Source organism: Rhinopithecus bieti, unplaced genomic scaffold, assembly GCF_001698545.2.
Source record: "Rhinopithecus bieti isolate Rb0 unplaced genomic scaffold, ASM169854v2 scaffold_54056, whole genome shotgun sequence".
Classification (NCBI taxonomy): domain Eukaryota; kingdom Metazoa; phylum Chordata; class Mammalia; order Primates; family Cercopithecidae; genus Rhinopithecus; species Rhinopithecus bieti.
In genome coordinates this window covers 479,153-498,511 of record NW_016821158.1, presented here as the reverse complement: position 1 = coordinate 498,511, position 19,359 = coordinate 479,153, and the positions used below count along the sequence as shown (strand labels likewise).

General features: G+C 57.7%; 1 protein-coding gene across 3 annotated transcripts in view; it reads right to left on the bottom strand.

The window, feature by feature from the left end:
* Positions 1-578: 578 nt before the first annotated feature.
* ATP2A3 (ATPase sarcoplasmic/endoplasmic reticulum Ca2+ transporting 3) overlaps positions 579-19,359 on the bottom strand; it is a 37,599-nt gene continuing 18,818 nt past the window's right edge. Inside the window, exons 9-22 of one of the 3 annotated variants that reach the window (XM_017860201.1) lie at positions 17,887-17,975; positions 17,609-17,711; positions 16,287-16,418; positions 15,512-15,637; positions 14,367-14,585; positions 13,832-14,167; positions 11,677-11,897; positions 10,540-10,742; positions 9,566-9,651; positions 6,588-6,721; positions 5,707-5,824; positions 4,893-5,010; positions 4,433-4,532; positions 579-2,145 (exon numbers count right to left, since the gene is read on the bottom strand). In XM_017860201.1, coding sequence (XP_017715690.1) covers positions 2,082-2,145; positions 4,433-4,532; positions 4,893-5,010; positions 5,707-5,824; positions 6,588-6,721; positions 9,566-9,651; positions 10,540-10,742; positions 11,677-11,897; positions 13,832-14,167; positions 14,367-14,585; positions 15,512-15,637; positions 16,287-16,418; positions 17,609-17,711; positions 17,887-17,975 — 2,049 coding nt within the window. In that variant the 3' untranslated portion in view covers positions 579-2,081. The remainder of the gene's footprint in view (positions 2,146-4,432; positions 4,533-4,892; positions 5,011-5,706; positions 5,825-6,587; positions 6,722-9,565; positions 9,652-10,539; positions 10,743-11,676; positions 11,898-13,831; positions 14,168-14,366; positions 14,586-15,511; positions 15,638-16,286; positions 16,419-17,608; positions 17,712-17,886; positions 17,976-19,359) is intronic. The other 2 variants (XM_017860202.1, XM_017860203.1) reach the window with 2 other exon arrangements.

The window sequence follows — 19,359 nt, the reverse complement described above, 5'->3', positions numbered from 1 at the left end:
CAAGCCTGTAATCCCAGCACTTTGGGAGGTCGAGACGGGTGGATCACGAGGTCAGGAGATCGAGACCATCCTGGCTAACACGGTGAAACCCCGTCTCTACTAAAAAATACAAAAAACTAGCCAGGCGAGGTGGCGGGCGCCTGTAATCCCAGCTACTCAGGAGGCTGAGGCAGGAGAATGGCGTCAACCCGGGAGGCGGAGCTTGCAGTGAGCTGAGGTCCAGCCATTGCACTCCAGCCCGGGCAAGAGAGCGAGACTCCGTCTCAAAAAAAAAAAAAAAGAAACAAAGTAAAATGCATAAAAGACCTTTGAACTAGTGCAGAAATTGTCAACACCGTCCCTGTGAGGAGCAAGCATCCCGAAGCTGGGAGGCTGTGCAGGCACTGCACCTGCCGCTCGAGTGTGGCTCTCCAGAGCCTTGTCTTGGAGGCCAAGAGAACAATCCTGATGATGTGTGAACCCCAGACCTTTGCTCAGCGTTTCCTGGACTGGGTGTGGGGAGGTGGTAGGGCCCCTGGTAGACACCCCGTAGGTGGAGATGGTAGGACCACTCCCCGGGAAAACAGACGCTGAGAATCCTCTGTTCCCCCAGACACACAACCTTTATTTCTCTACCAAACAGCATGTCAGCAGGTAGGTACAGGGCCCTGCTCCTGCTAAGACCTCCCCACCTCCCCCCAGGAAAGCAGAGAATCTCTGCAGGCACCAGACTCCCCGCCTCCCCCACTGTTTCTCTCACTGCCCCCCCAGAACCTGTGAGAGGGAGGAGGGGGAGGTATGGGGGAAGAGGCTACAGAACACGGAGCCCATTGGTCTGCAAGGTAGGCTGAGGGGCTTTGGATGTTGGGGGCTAGGAAAGGGATGTGAGTCTTGATTTACATATAAAATCATCAGTCTGCACACTCCCTAGGAGGGGCCAAGACACAGGGACAGTCCGTGGCGCACGTTTCTGCTATCCCTCGCTAGTTGTTGCCAAAGTAGCAAAAGCTGAGTTAAGAGAAACATTCTGTCCATCAAAGGCCATCTTCCTCTCATCTGACATGACGCGTTCCTCCAGCAGGGGGGAGGGAGAGCAGGTGCCCTTGGGGAATCAGCCATCCTTAGTGACATCCTTTCGGCTCATGGGTGTCGTGCGGAGGGGGCAAGGAGTGTGGCCAAGAGTCCAGGAGAGCCCACCAGGCTCAGAGGCCCCCAGCTGTGCAGATAGTGCGGCAGCCGCACCCTGGGTTGGTAGAAGGGCGCCACGGTCAGGAACCTGAGGATGTCAGGGGTCTCAGGTACCAGGGATGCAGGTGGCGAGTTGGACCTCTGCATGGCAGATAGGGCGGCAGTGTGACCCTGAACGTCTCCTGCTCTCAGGACGGGGAACCCTGAGTCCAGGAGGCGAGCGGGGCTGAGGCAGGTCAACTAGGCTTTCCCAACTTGTCTCCCGGGAAAAGGCATCCTCGCTCTGCCCCTCCTCCTGGCTCCTTGTGTCGGTCTCTCTGACCCTTCACCCCCCCGGCCCTGCACATATAAACAGCAGCAGCCTCAAGCTCTCAGAAGCCGACTTTGTGGAAGCAGAGCGGAGTGGAGGGGGCTGCCCGCTCTCGCTGTACACAGCTGGGCCCAGATGGCCCCTTGTGATCCCCCAGGGCTGACCCAGTCCCAGACCAGGCACGAAGGGACGGATCGGAGCCGGTAAGACGGACCCTCAGGAGTCCTCCGTCAGTGCAGAGGCACCAGCCACCAAGTAAAGATCCAGCTTCCAAGCAAGGGGGAGCAAGCTCCAGGCAGACTCGTGATTTGGGGGTGGAGGAACCCCGGATCTCTGGGTATGCTGCCAGCTCTGGCTACTTGGCTGCCCCCTCCCAGCCTGCAGCTCCTGGGCCAGAGCTGCAGAGCGGGGAACTTCCCAGGAGAGTCCAAGAGACAGGAATTACAGAGCTCCCAGGCCAGAAGGAAGTGGGGACAGAGACCCCAGGACGGGGCCTGGGGATGGCCGTTCTGGCCTCGGGCCTGTCCTCTATCCGGCGGGAACTGGTGGGAAGTGGGCGAGTGTGGCGGCAGGGGTGGGGGCGGAGGCGAATGCATGGACACCATCAGTCTGAGGTACACACCAGAGACTCCACTCCGTTCCCAGCACTCACTTCTGGCTCTTTTTTTCTGGAAGAAAAACCCAAGAGCGTGTTAAGATGCATGCATAAGTGCACACATCCAGGCAGGTTCCTTCCAGCCCCTTCCCAGCCCCTTCCAACCTCCACTTCTCCCAGGACAGCCCCAGGCTCCCATGGCCTCCCTTACTCCAGACCTCAGTCTACCCCAGCCCCACCAGACGCCCCACGCGGCAGCCAGGATCCTGCTCTGCAGGACACATCCCTGCAACGTCCCCCACCCCTCCTTCTCTCCGCTGTTCCATCAACGCCCCCAAACCCTCCAGTACACACTCCCCGGGTTTTCATTTTGGGGAGTCACTACCCACCACTGTAAGGTTCAGACACCAGGCTTATCCTTGCTTCTCTTACCCATCACACACACCCAGGCCCGATTTCGCCCAAATTGCGAGATCTCATCTCTCCCTTTGCCCTCCCCCACCAGGACTCAAGGCCTGCTGCTCTGCCCCCAGCCCCAGTCTTACCTTCCCATCATCCTTCTGCCCCTAGCATCAAGCAAAAGCCCAAATCCAGTCCCAACACCCCATTTCATGGTTCCTCACTGTCCTCAGAGTAAACTCTAAGCCCGCCTGTAACCTCCCAGATCTGTCCCCCCCAGCCACCACAGCCCAGCCCCCAGGCCTCCCCTGATAGCTGCTCAGCCACACCTGGGCAGAGCCAGGAGGTAGGGCAAGAGGACTGCCCCCAGCCCCCAGGCCTGACCCAGGAGCCAAACTTCTCCCTAGGACACATCCCTCATAAATGACATAAATCATGGGGAAGCCACAAGCATCAGGCTTCAGAAAAACTTCCCTAAAAGGCCACCCGGCTGGCTTGGGAGCACAAAGGGTCCTGCTCTCACCCCCGCTCCGTCTGGCTTTAGGAGGCCCCAGGGACTGCAGCGGCGCTGGGCAGGGCTGTCTGGGCTTCCAGCGAGCACATTCCTTGGGGTGCCTCCACCCCACCCCTTAGATGGAGCTGCAGGTACCCAGCCTGTGTCTGTCCTCCAGCAGCCAGGCACCACCTTTCCAAGCCAAACTTCACAGGGGCCACCGCCAACATCTCAAGGAGGTGGAGGTGGAGGTGGAGGTGCTGCCGGGGCCAGCTCCCCGGGGCCAGCTCCCCAGGGCCAGAGCTCTGCCTGCTCCCCAGGTCTGTTCAATGCTGCTCGTCCACCTCCTGGTGTTAGTCTCACCCCCTCTTTTGGGGGGTGGGGGACGGAGTCTCACTCTGCCCCCTGGCTGGAGTGCAGTGGCTCAATCTCAGCTCACTGCAACCTCTGCCTCCCAAGTTCAAGCGATTCTACAGCCTCAGCCTCGTGAGTAGCTGGGATTACAGGCACCTGCCACCACGGCCAGCTAATTTTTGTATTTTTAGTAGAGACGGAGTTTCACCATGTTGGCCAGGCTGGTCTTGAACTCCTGACTCAGGTGATCCTCCCACCTCAGCCTCCCAAAGTGCTGGGATGACAGGCGTGAGCCACTGTGTCCGGCCCGTTAGTCTCACCCCCTCTTGCCTGTCCTCCATGGTTGACACAGTCCCGCGTTGTCCTTACACTCCTCCCATGCTTCCCCACTGCCCTGAGGACAGTGTCCAGGGTCTCTACCTTGGCACTCAAGGCCCTTTGCCCCTCCCCCGGACCTCACCCCCTCGGCCCTCCACTCTGAATGTCAGCATCTGTGCTCACCCAGCCCTGTTCCACTAGGTTCAATCCTATTCTTTCCAACCACTGCTTTAACCTCAAAGCCTCGAGAAACTCCCCCTCACTCTCCGAAGGCTGGCCTTGCTGAGTGCCCACCTGCACCCTCAACGCAGTCCCTACACGTGTCTGGCCACTCCCTGGACAGGCCAGTTCCCTTGCTCAGTCCCTAGGGAATGACAGACGTGTGATCTATTTATAGTCCCTCCACCCCCTCCCCTGGGGCACATTCCTGCCAGAGGTGGCCCCCAATGACCCAGCTGCCCCAATGCAGGCCTCAGTCACTGCCCAGCCCAACCTAGGCCCCCCGCACAGCAGTCCAGCCACACGGCCACTGCCTCTGCGTAAATCCCCAGAACAGGAGCTCACCCCGGCTTCCTCCCTCTCTGAGCAGCTCTGACAGCGAGATGATGCTGTGTGCCTGGCCCTTGGAGGTTCAGAATCACCCACTCTCAGAATCCACCTGGCAGAGGCAGGTAGATGGACCCCAGGTCCCAGCCCACTTCTCTCTAGCCTGACACCTGCCATCCTGTCCTCTCCACTCCAGGGTTAAGGCAGACCCAGAGCTATGAGCTCAGAAACAACCCTCCCCTTGACCCACCCACAAGGTGACACCGAAGAGGCCAACCCGGTGTGGTCTGGGGTCCAAGAGGCGGTCATCGGCTGCCTACTCCAGGCCTGCGAGACTGTCCTGAGAATGCCTGGATAAAGACAGGCCAGGTGCAGAGGGGTCAGAGGCCGAGGCCCAGAAGAGCACACAGTGCCCTGGCCATGTAGGGAGTGGCAGGTGAACACAGTGAGGCAGTGTGGCTCGAGAGGTGCTTCCATTGCTGGCCCAGGACCCTTGCAGTGCAAGACCCTGCAGACACCTTGGGTCCCGGTCACCAGAGTCCCTTCATGCCCTCCACTTGGAGATCCAAGAATGCCTCCGCCGGTGCAGACACAGAGGCTCTGCCCACCGCACCCATAGCGTCCGCTGCAGCCCAGGAGCAGCGGTGGGTGGGGAGGCAGGCTGGAGGTGGGTGGGCAGCAGAGTGGGTGGGAGGGGACCTCCCACTCACCGTCCACGTGGTTCCGGGACAGGTACTTGAAGGCCTCATCCAGCAGGATGACAGGCAGAGATATCTGGAGCACCACCACCCACTGGCGCCCGCTCAGGGGGGTCACCTGGAAAATGAGCTGGCGGGGAGGGGAAGGGAGGTTTGGTGAAAGGAAGGACTGGCTGTCCTGTGCCCCAGCCGTCCGCCAGCCTTACCCCCCTGGGCTCTGACGGACTCTTATCCCCCTGGGCTCTGACGGATTCTTATCCCTCTGGGCTCTGATGGACTCTTACCCCTCGGGCTCTGACGGACTCTTACCCCCCTGGGCTCTGACGGACTCTTACCCCCCTGGGCTCTGACAGACTCTTATCCCTCTGGGCTCTGACGGATTCTTATCCCTCTGGGCCCTGACGGACTTTTACCCCCCGGGCTCTGACGGACTTTTCGTGAACACTCCTAAGAACCTCCTGGTTGTACCCCCGATCTTTGTCCACTCAGCTTCCTCTGCCTCAAGGGCCCTCCCCTGCCCTTGCCCACTGGGCCAACTCCCATCCATACTGTTGGGAGGCGGGAGGATTCTGCCCCGGGAAAGCTCGTCCTTCCTTCCACCCCAGCCTGGGCACAGTCCCTTCAGCAGGGGGTTCCCCCTCTGCCATCCCCCAGGTCTGGGAGCTACTGAAGGTAGGGCCACATCTGGAGGTGGTGGCTGGCCAGACCCCTCACCTCCCTCTCCTCCAGGTGGTTTCCATTGCAGGGGGGCCAGAGGGGCCCAGCGACCAGCCCAGGGCCTGTGATGTCCGGGGACCAGGGCAGTGGGACAGATGGGGTGACTCACAGGCAGGGGCGGCACGAGCAGGATGAGGAAGTGCAGGGCCATGGACATGGCCACAGCCGCCAGCAGCCAGGGGTTCATCCAGGGCGGCATCCGAAGCAGCGACTGGTTCTCCGAGACGCTGCCAAGGCACAGGGAGCTCCCCTTAGGCTGGGGTGCAGGGAGGCCCTGCCACGGAAACCCACCCCTGTGGGAGGAGCCTCACCACTTCTCCAGCAGTGCATCGCCGTTGCCCGCTCAGCCCGCCAGGGCCTGTCCCGGGCTGGGACCCCTTTCTCTGTCCCTCAGACCTAATCTTGGCTTATTTCTTCAGACCCCAGTTTCAGCCCTTTGTCCCCTAGACCCCAATCCGGTCCCCACACTCTCAGAATCCCCTCTGGGCCTCTCTGACCCTTAGACCCCAATCCTGGTCCCCAAATCTTTGGATCCCAATCTTGGACCCCCCTGACCCCCAGACCCTAATCCTGGACCCTACTTGGCCCCAGACCTCAGTTCTGGACCCCTCTAACTCCCAGACCTCAGTCCTGGACTCACCTGACCCCTGGAACCCAATCCTGGACCCTTGACCCTCTGATCCCAATCCTGAACTCCCCAAACATCAGACTCCAACCTGAACCCCTTGACCCCAGACCCCAATCCTGGACCTCTCTGACCCCTAGACCTCAGTTTGGGACACTCTTGACCTCTGGACCTCAATCCTGGACCCCCTTGAACCTCTGATCCCAATCCTGAACCCCCCAAACATCAGACCCCAATCCTGGACCCTCTTGACTGGTACACCCCACTCCTGAACCCCTGACTCTCAGACACTGATACTGGAACCCCCAACCCTCACAACTGGCACCAGTCCAAGGCCCCAGCTCCAGGCCCTGCGCCCAGCCCACCTGTTGAGGGCATTGCACATTTCAATGGTCACGAGCACAGACAAGGCCATGGTGGTGGGGAAGCGCGACTCGAACACCTCACAGTCGATGCCAGCAAAGAGCGGGTTGTCTTCAGAACACTTCAGGAAGTTCCTCTGGGGGCACCGTGGCAGGTCAGAGAGAACAGCAGGTCAGGCGAAGGGCTGGTGGGTGGGAGGAGGGAAGCCTCACCCTGCCCTTGGCCCATGCCTGGGCACAAGCAGCACACAGAATGCTATCATGGGGTGGGCTGGGGATCCCGGGAGGGGCGCAGGGTCGGGGTGGCGGTGGGGAGATGCACCGTGCCAGGGAGAAGCAAGGGTACAGAGTGGGAAAGGCAGAATGTTCTGGAGCAGGAGTGCAGTGGCTCAGAAGGAGAACAGCTGGCATTAGCCTGGGGAGGCTAGCGGGACCCTGGAGACCACTGAATAGGGAAATGCATGGCTAATTTTTGTATTTGTAGTCGAGATGGGGTTTCATCATATTGGTCAGGCTGGTCTCAATCTCCTGACCTCAAGTGATCCACCTGCCTCGGCCTCCCGAAGTGCTGGGATTACAGGCGTGAGCCACTGTGCCTGGCCTTGTTTTGTTTTTGAGACAAGGTCTCACTCCCATTGCCCAGGCTGGAGTGCAGTGACGCGATCTCAGCTCACTGTAGCCTTGAATTCCTGGGCTCAGGTGGTGGTGCCACCACAGCCTCCCAAGTAACTGAGACTCCAGGCCTGAGCCGTCACTGTTGGCTAAGTTTTGTATTTTTTGTAGAGACGGGATTTCGCCATGTTGCCCAGGCTGTTCTCAAATTCCTGGGCTCAAATGATCCACCCACCTTGGCCTCCCATAGTGCTGGGATTACAGGCATGAGCGGACACACGTTTCTATTTGGTGCTGACCATAAAGAAGGGAAAACCTCCTGAACTTTGAACCTGACTCGGCCCACCCAGTGACCAAGAGGAACAAATCCTCCTGCCAATTGTGCCACTGTTTTCAGGCCTCACTCTGCCACATCTTAATGGTCTATCCATACATGTACACACAAATTAGCCAGGCATGGTGGCAGGTGCCTGTAATCCCAGCTACTCGGGAGGCTGAGGCAGGAGCATCGCTTGAACCCGGGAGGTGGAGGCTGCAGTGAGCCGAGATCGTGCCACTGCACTCCAGCCTGGGCGACAGAGTGAGACTCCATCTCAAAAAAAAAAAAAAAAAAAAAAAATGTATCAATGGGTCTGTTGCTGTTGCCATAAATGCCCTGCCCAGTGCTTCTGGGTTTCACCAGAAAGCACCTGCCACACACACACAGTATTCCCCAGGTCATAGGTCTCGCTGTGGCCTCCAGAATTATTCATTAGAAGGTGCGCTGGGGGCTGGGCGCGGTGGCTCATGCCTGTCATCCCAGCACTTTGGGAGGCCGAGACGGGCGAATCATGAGGTCAGGAGATCGAGACCATCCTGGCAAACATGGTGAAACCCCGTCTCTACTAAAAATACAAAAAATTAGCCGGGTGTGGTGGCGGGCACCTGTAGTCCCAGCTATTCAGGAGGCTGAGGCAGGGGAATCACTTGAACCCAGGAGGCGGAGGTTGCAGTGAGCCAAGATCGTGCCACTGCACTCCAGCCTGGGTGACAGAGTGAGACTCTGTCTCAAAAAAAAAAAAAGAAGGTGCACCGGGCTGGGGCTTCTGCCACACAGGCACATGGAGAGCCCTGGAGGAGCCCATTTCTACTGGTGAGACCACTGCTCTGCCCACTCCTTCCCTTTGCCTGCCTGCCTATTTCCTGTTCACTGTATCCTGCAAGACCCCCTTTGGTTTTCTTTCCTTTTTTTTTGAGACTGCGTCTTGCTCTATTGCCCAGGCTGGAGTGCAGTGGTGCAATCTCGACTCACTGCAACCTCCGCCTCCCAGGTTGAAGTGATTCTCGTGCCTCAGCCTCCCGAGTAGCTGGGAAAACAGGCATCTGCCACCATGCCTGGGTAATTTTTATATTTTTAGTAGAGACAGGGTTTTGCCATGTTGGTCAGGCTGGTCTTGACAGGGTCTTCCTCTGTTACCAAGGCTGAAGTGCAATGGTGCGATCACGGCTTACTTCAGCTGTGACCTCCTGGGCTCAACTGATCCTCCCACCTCAGCTTCCCCAGAAGCTACAGGCACACATCACCGTGCCTGGCTAATTTTATTTTATTTTATTTTGGTAGAGATGGGATCTCACTATGTTGCCCAGGCTTGTCTCAAACTCCTGGGCTCAAGTGATCTGCCTACCTTGGCCTCCCAAAGCACTAGGATTACAGGCGTCAGCCACCGTGACCGGCCTCCCCTCAATTTTTTTTTTTCTTGAGATGGAGTCTCACTCTGTCACCCAGGCTGGAGTGCAGTGGTGTGATCTTGGCTCACTGCAACCTCCGCCTCCCGGGTTCATGTGATTCTCCTGCCTCAGCCTCCTGAGTAGCTAGGATTACAGGTGTGCACCACCACGCCCAGCTAATGTTTGTATTTTTAATAGAGACGGGGTCTCATCGCATTGGCCAGGCTGGTCTCGAACTCCTGACCTCAGGTGGTTCACCCACCTCGGCCTCCCAGAGTGCTGGGATTACAGGCGTGAGGCACCGCGCCCGGCCCTCCCCTCCATTCTTGATCTCCTCAGTTTGACCCTCTGCCTAAAGTCCTACCATTTAGGGGCTCATTCCTCTGAGGCCTCTACGTTTTAGGGGTCCTCTGATGAAGGTAAGATACATCTGGCAGTGGGGCCCTTGGTCCCTGCTAACTGACTGGGATGGGGAGGGGCCTTTTGGCCCGGTGGGGGCCGTGCTGGTGTCTCCGGGTTTCCAGCGGGCTCTGAGCTTGGTTCCGTAGGTGGGGATGTTTATTCATGTATAGCAAGTGGGGAAGGACACTGCAGGCCCCCCATGCAGCTCTGGACCCATCTCCCCTGGAACTCCAACAACTCCCTGGCCATCCCTTGCTCACCAGCTGGTAGAAGTTGACGTGAGGTCCCTCGGCATCATACAGGAACCACCAGGTGGCGGCAGCCACTGTGGCCAGGCCTACGTACACTGCGGGGAGGGGAGGAGACTGGCTGTAGAGAATGGCGGTGGCTTTCTGGCATCTGTTTCCCCTGCCTAATAATTCCCTGAATTCCAGCAGGGAGCCGCCCTTTTCCTGTCTAAGCCATGTGGTTTGCAGGCACCACCCCTCGATGCCAGTGGTGAGCCCTGGCTGGTCAATCAGCATCTGCCATAACCGTGGCCACAGTGATTAGAGATTAGCAGGTGACCCTGTGTGGGCTGATGAGAACAGGCCTGCTGAGACTTTTTTTTTTGAGACGGAGTCTCGCTCAGTCGCCTAGGCTGAAAGACAGTGGTGCCATCTCAGCTCACTGCAACCTCTGCCTCCTGGGTTCAAGTGATTCTCCTGCCTCAGCCTCCTGAGTAGCTGGGATTACCGGCACCCGCCATCACGCCCGGCTAATTTTTGTATTTTTAGTAGAGATGGGGTTTAACCATGTTGGCCAGGCTGGTCTCGAACTCCTGACCTCAGGTGATCTGCCTGCCTCGGCCTCCCAAAGTGTTGGGGTTACAAGTGTGAGCCATCACACCCAGCCCAGGCCTGAGACTTTTATTATACTACCAGGAGAGCAGTATGATAAAAGACTTTCTTCTGCTGAATTTGGGGTTGTAACGGAGTAAGCATGATGGCTGGGCTGCAGCAGCCATTCTGCCACCACGAGGGACACGGGCCTAAGAATGAAGCTGAGGCAGTGCCAAAATATGCCAGTGATACTGAGACCCAGATCCAGCCGTGCCTGGTCTTTTCCATTACATGAGCCCATACAGTTTCTCCTGGTACAAGCCAGGCTGAGTCACACTGCCTGCACCTTGCAAGCCTGATACAAGGCTCTTAGGAAGCTTAGGAACTCCACGGAGGGCTCAGGCCCCACTCACCTCCGATAGCCAGGTATCGGAAGAAGAGCCAGCCACTGATGAGGGCTTCTCGGGGGTTCCGAGGCAGCTTCTCCATGATGTCCAGGTCTGGCGGGTTGAAGCCCAGAGCCGTGGCAGGTAGGCCGTCTGTCACCAGGTTCACCCAGAGAAGCTGCACAGGGATCAGGGCTTCGGGCAGGCCCAGAATTGCCGTGAGGAAGATGCTGGAACAGAGTCATGGGCTCTAGCCCCCAGTAGGCCCAGCCCCCAACAGACAGAGGCTCCAGCTCTTGGCTCAGACCCAAGGCTGGGAACTCACCCACTGTCTCCAGGGCAGCCCCTCCTTCCTCCGCTAGCTCTGATGTGAAGGGTGTGTATACACAGCTCTGCCTCGGGCCTGGCCAGCCCTGCCTTCCCCAGTCCCAGCTCTGGATCCTGGACATACCTGCTCTTTAGGCCTAGCAGAGGCCAAGTACACACACACACACACACACACACACACACACACACACGAAGATGGCATGCCCAAGCATCAGACATGTGCAAAAACCTAGCACATGCCACACCATCCCGCAAACACAAGCAAACACCTACACATCTGCCCTGAGGTGCAGAGATGCAGAATCCATCCATGTCCAGCAACACACATGCTCACCACTCCCCACAGGCATCCACACATGTGGATACAAGCATGTGCACAGTCACACGCCGGCACACATATTTCTGCTTGTACTCATGCTCAAAATGCACAAGGGCACACATGCATACATACACACGTTACACACACCTCTCAGGCACTCAGGCCACGTGCACACAAACACACATCCGCACACGGACACACAATTGACTGCCTAAAGGTGGGGATTTTCTCTCATCTTGCTAATCTGCAAGCGGGAAGTTCATGGCTGGAGGGCTGAGAGGCGACTCTTCAGGCACCTCCTTGGGTGCTGGGCTGACCATGATCCAGAGGTCACCAGGGCCTCTGGAGAATGACGAAGTGTTCACTGTCCACTCCAAGGTGGGACCCTGGAAGGCCCCAGCCAGGGCAGGGCACAGGCCCCTCCATCCCTGCAGCTCAGCCAAGGAACAGGCATTTTCCCCATCTCAGGGGCACAGGGCAGATTGAGAGGGCTGTGAGGAGGGAGTGCCCGGCCTCACCAGACGACCTCGCCAACATTGGAGGAGATGAGGTAGCGGATGAATTGCTTCATGTTGTTGTAGATGGCCCGGCCCTCCTCCACTGCAGCCACGATGGAGGCAAAGTTGTCATCGGACAGCACCATCTCTGCCGCCGACTTGGCCACAGCCGTGCCTGAGCCCATGGCGATGCCGATCTCTGCTTTCTTCAGGGCTGGTGCGTCGTTTACTCCATCACCAGTCTGTGGGCCAGGTCAGGTAGGGCCGTGCCTGAGAAACTTCCCTTCTACCTCCCCATCTCCTCTCAGCTCAGCCCATCCCTAGTCTTAGGGGATGTCCCAAAGGAAGCAGACAGCTGGACAGAACAAATGGTGGGTTCAAGAATGAATTTAGAAACTGGGCGGAGGATGAGGCTGAGGAGAAGGCAAGGGGTGCAGACAAGGACAAAGTTGGGGAGAATATCAAGCATGAGGTCAGGGAAGATGATGAGGTGGGGATGGGTGTGACGGTGAGTCAGCAATGAAGGTAGGGATGCAGTCGAGGTTGGATGTGGGGTAGAAACTGAGGTAAGGGAGAAAGCTGAGGTCAAGTCAGGATGAAGTCAAGGGGATGGCCCGGGGAAAGAGCCAGGCAGGTGTTGCAGTCAAGTTGAAGATCAAGGCAAAGGCAGGGGCCAAGTCAAGGTCCACATGAGGAGTGATGGCAAATGACATGAAGTCTGGAGTTGCGGTCAAGGTCAAATTGAAGGCCAGGCTGGGCACGGTGGCTCACGCCTATAATCCCAGCACTTTGGGAGGCCAAGGCAGGCGGATCACAAGGTCAAGAGATCGAGACCACCCTGGCTAATATGGTGAAACCCTGTCTCTAGTAAAAGTAAAAAAATAAACTGGGCATGGTGGCTGACGCCTGTAGTCCCAGCTACTCAGGAGGCTGAGGCAGGAGAATCGCTTGAACCCGGGAGACGGAGGCTGCAGTGAGCTGAGATCGCGCCATTGCGCTCCAGCTTGGGTGACAGAGCGAGACTCTGTCTCAAAAAAAAAAAAAAAAAAAAAGCTATAATCTGATACAACAATGCAGACAGATCTCAAAAAAGCCCAAAACCAAAACAGTCCATACCGTATGATTCCATTCATTTGAAAATCTAGGGTAGATAAAACTCATAAACGGTGGAAAAAACCAAAACAGTGATCGCCGTTGTGCGACAAAGGACAGAGATGGGGAAGGAGCGTGTGGGAACTTCATGAGTTGATGGTAATGTGTCATATCTTTGTTTTTTTTGGAGATGGGGTCTCAAACTCCTGGGCTCAAGCAATCCTCCTGCCTTGGCCTCCCAAAGTGCTGGAATTACAAGCATGAGCCACCATGCCTGGCATTTTCCTATCTTGATAAGGCTGTGAGTTACACAGGTGTGTGCATGTTCCTAAACTCATCAGATGATACAGTGAAGATCTGTGTGTTTCATCGAAGGCAAATTTCACCTCAAAAAGGAAAAACAGAACCATAAACAACACTGCTCTCTCGTTAATATGTATTCTAAAGTAGGTGAGGAGGAAGTATGCCGGTATCTGCAACTGACTTTGAAAAACACTTAAGAAAGGATAGGCCAGGGATGGGCAAAGAATGGCTGGATGGACAGGTATGTGATAAAGCAAATACAATACAATGTTAGTTGTAGAATCTAGATGACAGATATGTCGGTGTTCAGAATAAAATCATTATTATTATTATTTTGAGATGGAGTCTCACTCTGTCACCCAGGCTGGAGTGCAGTGGCGCAATCTCGGCTCACTGCAACTTCTGTCTCCCGGGTTCAAGCAATTCTCCTGCCTCAGCCTCCCGAGTAGCTGTGACTTCAGGCACGTGCCACCAGGCCAAACTAATTTTTGTACTTTTAGTAGAGACGAGGTTTCCTCATGTTGGTGAGGCTTGTCTCGAACTCCTGACGTCAAGTGATCTGCCTGCCTCAGCCTCCAAAGTGCTGAGATGACAGGCGTGAGCCACCGCACCTGGCCCAGAATAACATTATTTAAATTTCTCTTTGTATTTGAATTTTTTGGTAATAAGATATTAGAAAAGATGAGAAGGAGGCAGAGGGGAGAGTTGCCTGGCCTGCTTCTTTCCACGCCCTGTGGCCCCGCTCATCACCCGCTCCTGGGGCTCCAGGCTGTGGCCTCACCATGGCGGTGATCTCGTTAAAGGACTGCAGGTTCTCCACGATGCGGGACTTGTGTGCGGGCTCCACGCGGGCGAAGCAGCGGGCGGTGCGGCAGGCATGGCGCTGCTGCTCGGGGCTGAGGTCATCAAACTCGCGGCCCGTGTAGGCCTTGCCCGCCACATCTTCCGTGTCCCCAAAGATGCCAAGCCTGCGGCAGATGGCCACGGCAGTGCCTTTGTTATCGCCCGTGATCATGACCACACGGATGCCCGCCTGGTGGCAGCGTGTGATGCAGGCAGCCACCTCAGGCCGCGGCGGGTCCAGCATGCCCACGCAGCCCACGAAGGTCAGGTCCGTCTGTAGGGAGGGGGCAGATTCAAGCGGTGCCTGAGACCATCCCTGACCTACCACCAGCCCAGCTGCTGCAGGGAGAATCGGCTCCCGCACCCACCCTGTACTGCGGGGAGAGTCGGCTCCCGCACCCACCCCGTACTGTGGGGAGAATCGGCTCCCGCACCCACCCTGTACTGCAGGGAGAATTGGCTCCCGCACCCACCTCGTACTGCACAAACTTGCTGCAGTCGTCCAGCTCCATGTCCTCCTTCCTCGGGGGCACGTCCCGGGTGGCCAGTGCCAGGCAGCGCAGCGTGTCTGAGCCTGAGCCCCAATCCCGTATCTTTGCCAGGATCTGCTCCCTGGAGGTGGGGGTCAGGGGTGCTGTGTGGCTCCCCATGCGGACTGAGCTGCAGCGCTCGATTACACTCTCAGGAGCCCCCTGCCAGGCAGGGAGAGGGAGAGGAGTCAACTCGTCAGTCAGGACCCCTGCCCTCCCTCCTGCCCAAACTCAGGAAACGGAGACTAAGATATGGAGAAAGGCCACCCAAGGGTACACACACAAGGCAGGGAGCAGAATCCATTCTTTGAAAGTTGAGAGTGAGAACCAAGTGGGTCTCCCTGTGAGACAATCTAAAGGGAATGGGGGGAGTGCTGGGGTGGGGGCAGCCTCAAACCTAGCGATGCCCTTCCCCCACCAGCCCACAGCCGACTCAGGCACTGCAGCGTTTTGCAGGCAGGGGTGGGAATGGCATTTCCTGCAGGCCCTGCCTCCCTGGAACTCGGGTTCCAATTTGGTAGGGGCCTTAGCAGCAGGGAGGCAGGCTGAACCCTGCCTGGGGACCAGAAATAGAGCCACGCACAGGGTGTGGCGGGCATAGCCCTGGGAAGGGGGCCCGGGGGTGACAGGCCCCTCAGTGGCCTCACCCCGGGCCTAGAAACAGGCTCTAAAGCTCCTTCAATGGCTTCTCCTGCTCCTAAAAGGTCACCAGACACTAACTTTTCCAAGTGGCCGAAGCTCTCAGTACAGAAGCCTTTTCATTTCAAAAGGGGTTTAAAGCTTCCTTGCAGGGTGAAGCGAGAGCTGTATTTCCCTCTCCAGGTTTGGGAGCAGCAACGGAGATGCTGCAGACAGTGGTCTGCACGGGAGTTGGTTCCTTTCCCTCCCTGGGACTCAGTTTCCGAAACATGGAGCACCAGGGGTGGCACCAACCACCCCCACGCCACCGGTTAGAGGCAAAAGGGGCTCCTGAGAACGTCTAACCCAACCCTGTCATTCACATGGGGACATGGGGGCTCACAGAGGAGCGTGGATGACCAGGTGCCCCAGGGTGCGCAGGGGCCCAGGCCAGACAGGCAGGCCCCCACCTTCACAAACATCTTGCTGCCCTGGCCGGTAGGGTGAGGGCGGGTGGGCGTGCAGTAGACGGACATGGACTTCCGGTCTCGGGAGAACTCCAGGGTGAACTCTTTCCGCATCAGCTGCTTGATGACCTGCGGGGTCCAGGCAGGTCAGGGCATGAAGGACAGAGCCAGCGACTCTCGCCTGCATTCCCACCAACTGCTTGTCCCCAAAAGAGCCTCCTGCTCTGTGCGGGATAACATCTATGCTCCTCTGACCCTGCCATTCAAGGCCTCCATTTCCCTCTCCAGCCCCAGAAATGGCAATATGCTGCCATTTCCTGACCATGCTGTGTGCAGACTAACTCCAAACCCTTGTCTGCACTCAGCCTTCTCCCCTCTTTTCTCCAAGTCTGTCTTCACTGTCAGCCAGGAGCGGTGGCTCATGCCTGTAATCCCAATCCCAGCACACTGCGAGGCCGAGGCGGGAGGATCACCTGAGGTTGGGAGTTTGAGACTAGCCTGGACAACATGGTGAAATCCTGTCTACTAAAAAATTCAAAAATTAGCCGGGCGTGGTGGCACACGCCGGGAGGTTGAGGCACGAGAATCACTTGAACCCGGGAGGCGGAGGTTGCAGTGAGCCAGGACTGCACCACTGTACTCCAGCCTGGGCGACAGAACAAGACTCTGTCTCAAAAAAAAAGAAAGAAAAAAGACTTCACTGTTCTCTCTGCCTTCTCCAGATGTCCCAAAAACCCCAGCCACGCAGCTGGAGGCCTGAGCCCCCAGCCCTGCTCACCGCATTACAGGCGCCAGCTCGCTCCACCCGGGACAGGGCCTGCAGGTCAGTGTCAAACACGTTCATCTTCTCCACCAGGCAAGTCAGAGCTGTCTCCGTGGCCTCTCCCACCTTCTCGTACACACCCTTGGCCTGGCAAGGACCCAGGGGATAGGGAGTGAGGGGCAGGCAGCCTCCAGCCTGTGCCCCCAGCCTCACACACTCCTTGCCCCTGAAGCTGCCTTTGCTGAAGTTCTGTGTAATCTCCTTTACACAGGCCTGTGAACTCTTCCGATCCTGGCTGCCCTGGAGTCGGGGTGGTGTCTGACACTGACATTCAGCCCCCCACCCTGGCACTGATCGCCACACACCCTCCCTGCCCTCCGCCTGCATCTCTGTCCACTTCCTGTCAGCCTCCTTCACCGGTTTCTGCTGTCTGGGCCTGCTCCCGCCCTCCCACCTGCGCTCCCTGGGGCCCTTTGCTGAGCCCCAAGCCCATATGTCCAGCTGCCTGCTGAACCTTGTTCCCTGGGGACCCCTCAGGCCACCTCTCCCACTCTCTGTATTTGCCACTCCAGTGGCAGCCCCAGCCAACAGAGCAACCAGGAGCCACCCTGGCCTCCTCCCTCTCTCTTCCACCTAACCAGTCACCAAGTCCCAGGATTTTCAGCTCCTAAATATCTCTGACCCATGCCTTCTCCCCTCTCCCCGAGGCTCCAGCCAGGGCTCAGCCCGCATCTCTCTGGCCTGAACGACCACACAGACCTCCCTGACTTCAGTCCTCTACTGTCTGTCTGTCCTCCACACGGAAGCCTTGGTGATCTTCTGTAAATGCACATCTGACCATGTCACTCTCCTGCTCAAAACTCTTCGGTGGTACTCTACTGCCCTCAGCTTGGCCTCAGGCTGGGTCTGGCCAAGGACCTTCCCTTGGGCAGATGCCTGCTGCATGCCCCATTCCACTGCCCCAGCCACGTAAACGGCAGTCAATGCCTAAGTCGCAGGAGGCTTTAACTGAATGTGGGGCTTTTGTGGGCTGTGCCTTCTGCTTTAAACATTTTCTTAGTCCTGTTCCCCAAATCTTTTCCCTCCACAGGTTTCCCCAGCCCTTAGGCCCCTTCCATGGTAGTCCCCAACAGCCCAAGAGCTCTGAAGGAGGGTTCTGAAGCCTGTCTGAGGAAAGGGAGGGGCGGCAGAGAGTGGTGGGCAGGGGTAACCGTGCTCCCTGGGTGTGGCACTTCCAGGGTGCAAGGGCTGTCAAACCTGGGAGCTTTGACCCTGGGAAAAGGGTCTGTCCTGGTGGCCTGCATACTAGGGAGGTCATGAAAGGGGGTGAGGCCCACCTCATTGTAGTCCAGCGCCGAGTCGTTGCACAGGGCGCAGATGGTCGCCAGCTCCACCAGCCCGTCGAACTGGCCGCAGCGCACAGGCAGATCCCCCTGCCGCCTGTAGAGCCGGGGCGGTCACCATGAAGACCTCGGCCCCGCCCCCGGGAGGGGCTCCGCCCCTGCCCCGCCCCGGGAGGGGCTCCGCCTCCTGGCCCCGCCCCAGGGGCCTCCCACGGACACCTCGGCACCGCCCCCAGGCCGCCCGCCCGCGAGTCCCCTGGCGCCACACTCACACTTCGCCCTCGGGGGTATACGTGGTACCCGAGATGGTGAACTCGTGCAAAAGGCAGGAGCCCGCATCGGCCTCGGCTACCACGAACATCTGGGGAGTGCAGGGGCGTGCTTAGGCGGGCGGGGTCGCCTCCCTTCTCCCTGGGCGGTCAGATTGAATAAAGCCCGACCCCAGGGTGGGGTCCTGCAGGCCCCCTGCCCCACCAAGCACCAAACCGGCCTGGCCGTCCGTCCCCACCAAGAGGGAAATAGAAGGCAGGGTCCAGGCTGAGGCAGGGACTGTCTGCTCTGCCAGGTGTGTCCTGCTCCGGTTTGTCCAAATGTCCTGGACTTCTGAGGGATTTATGACAGATTCTTCAATGCTGTGGGGGCAGCTGCCAGCTTGAGGGAGCCCTGAGCTAGGCAGAAAGCCTGAGTCCTTGCCCATCTCACTGTGTGACCCCTGACCAAGTGGCTGAGCCTCAGTTTCTCCACTAGTAACATGGGAACCGCCCCCTCCTTTGCCTTCAAGGAAATGAGTTCCTGGCCTTCAAGGGAGATGTCCCCAGAGAGTGAGTCCCTGCCACAGGGCCTGATGGGTCACCCAGTCCCCACCTGTGTACCTCAGGGACAGGGGGGCTTATTTCTTTGTCTGTTCAGCCAGCTTTGCTGGGGAGACAGTTCTTGCTTCCTGGACATGGCCTCGCTGCACATTCTCAAGCAAATGGCCAGCCCAGCCCCCAGTAGATACATAATAAGTGTCCTTTCCTTCCCACTCTCCTCCCTACTCCTGGGGATAGTCACCCAGCAAGCACAGCCCAGCATCCAGCACATAAGGCCTCTACAACTTCCCCACACTGCACTTTGAAAATGTGTGTTATTAGCCGGGCTCGGTGGCTCACGCCTGTAATCCCAGCACTTTGGGAGACCGAGGCGGGTGGATCACGAGGCAGGTAGATCACGAGGTCAAGCTCGATCGAGACCATCCTGGCCAACATGGTGAAACCCCGTCTCTACTAAAAACACAAAAATTAGCCAGGCATGGTGATGCGTGCCTGTAGTCCCAGCTACTTGGGAGGCTGAGGCAGGAAAATTGCTTCAACCCAGAAGGCGGAGGTTGCAGTGAGCCGAGATCGTGCCATTGCACTCCAGCCTGGGCGACAGAGTGAGACTCCATCTCAAAAAAAAAAAACAAATCTTTATTAGGGTCGGGCATGGTGGCTCAGGGCTGTAATCCCTGCACTTTGGGAGGCCGAGGCAGATGGATCACTTGAGGTCAGGAGTTACAGACCAGCCTGGCCAACATGGTGAAACCCCATCTCTACTAAAATACAAAAATTAGCTGGGTGTGGTGGCACATGCCTGTAGTCCCAGCTACTTGGGAGGCTGAGGCAGGAGAATCGCTTGAATCCGGGAGGCAGAGGTTGCAGTGAGTTCAGATCATGCCACTGCACTCCAGCCTAGACAACAGAGTGAGACTCTGCCTCAAAAAAAAA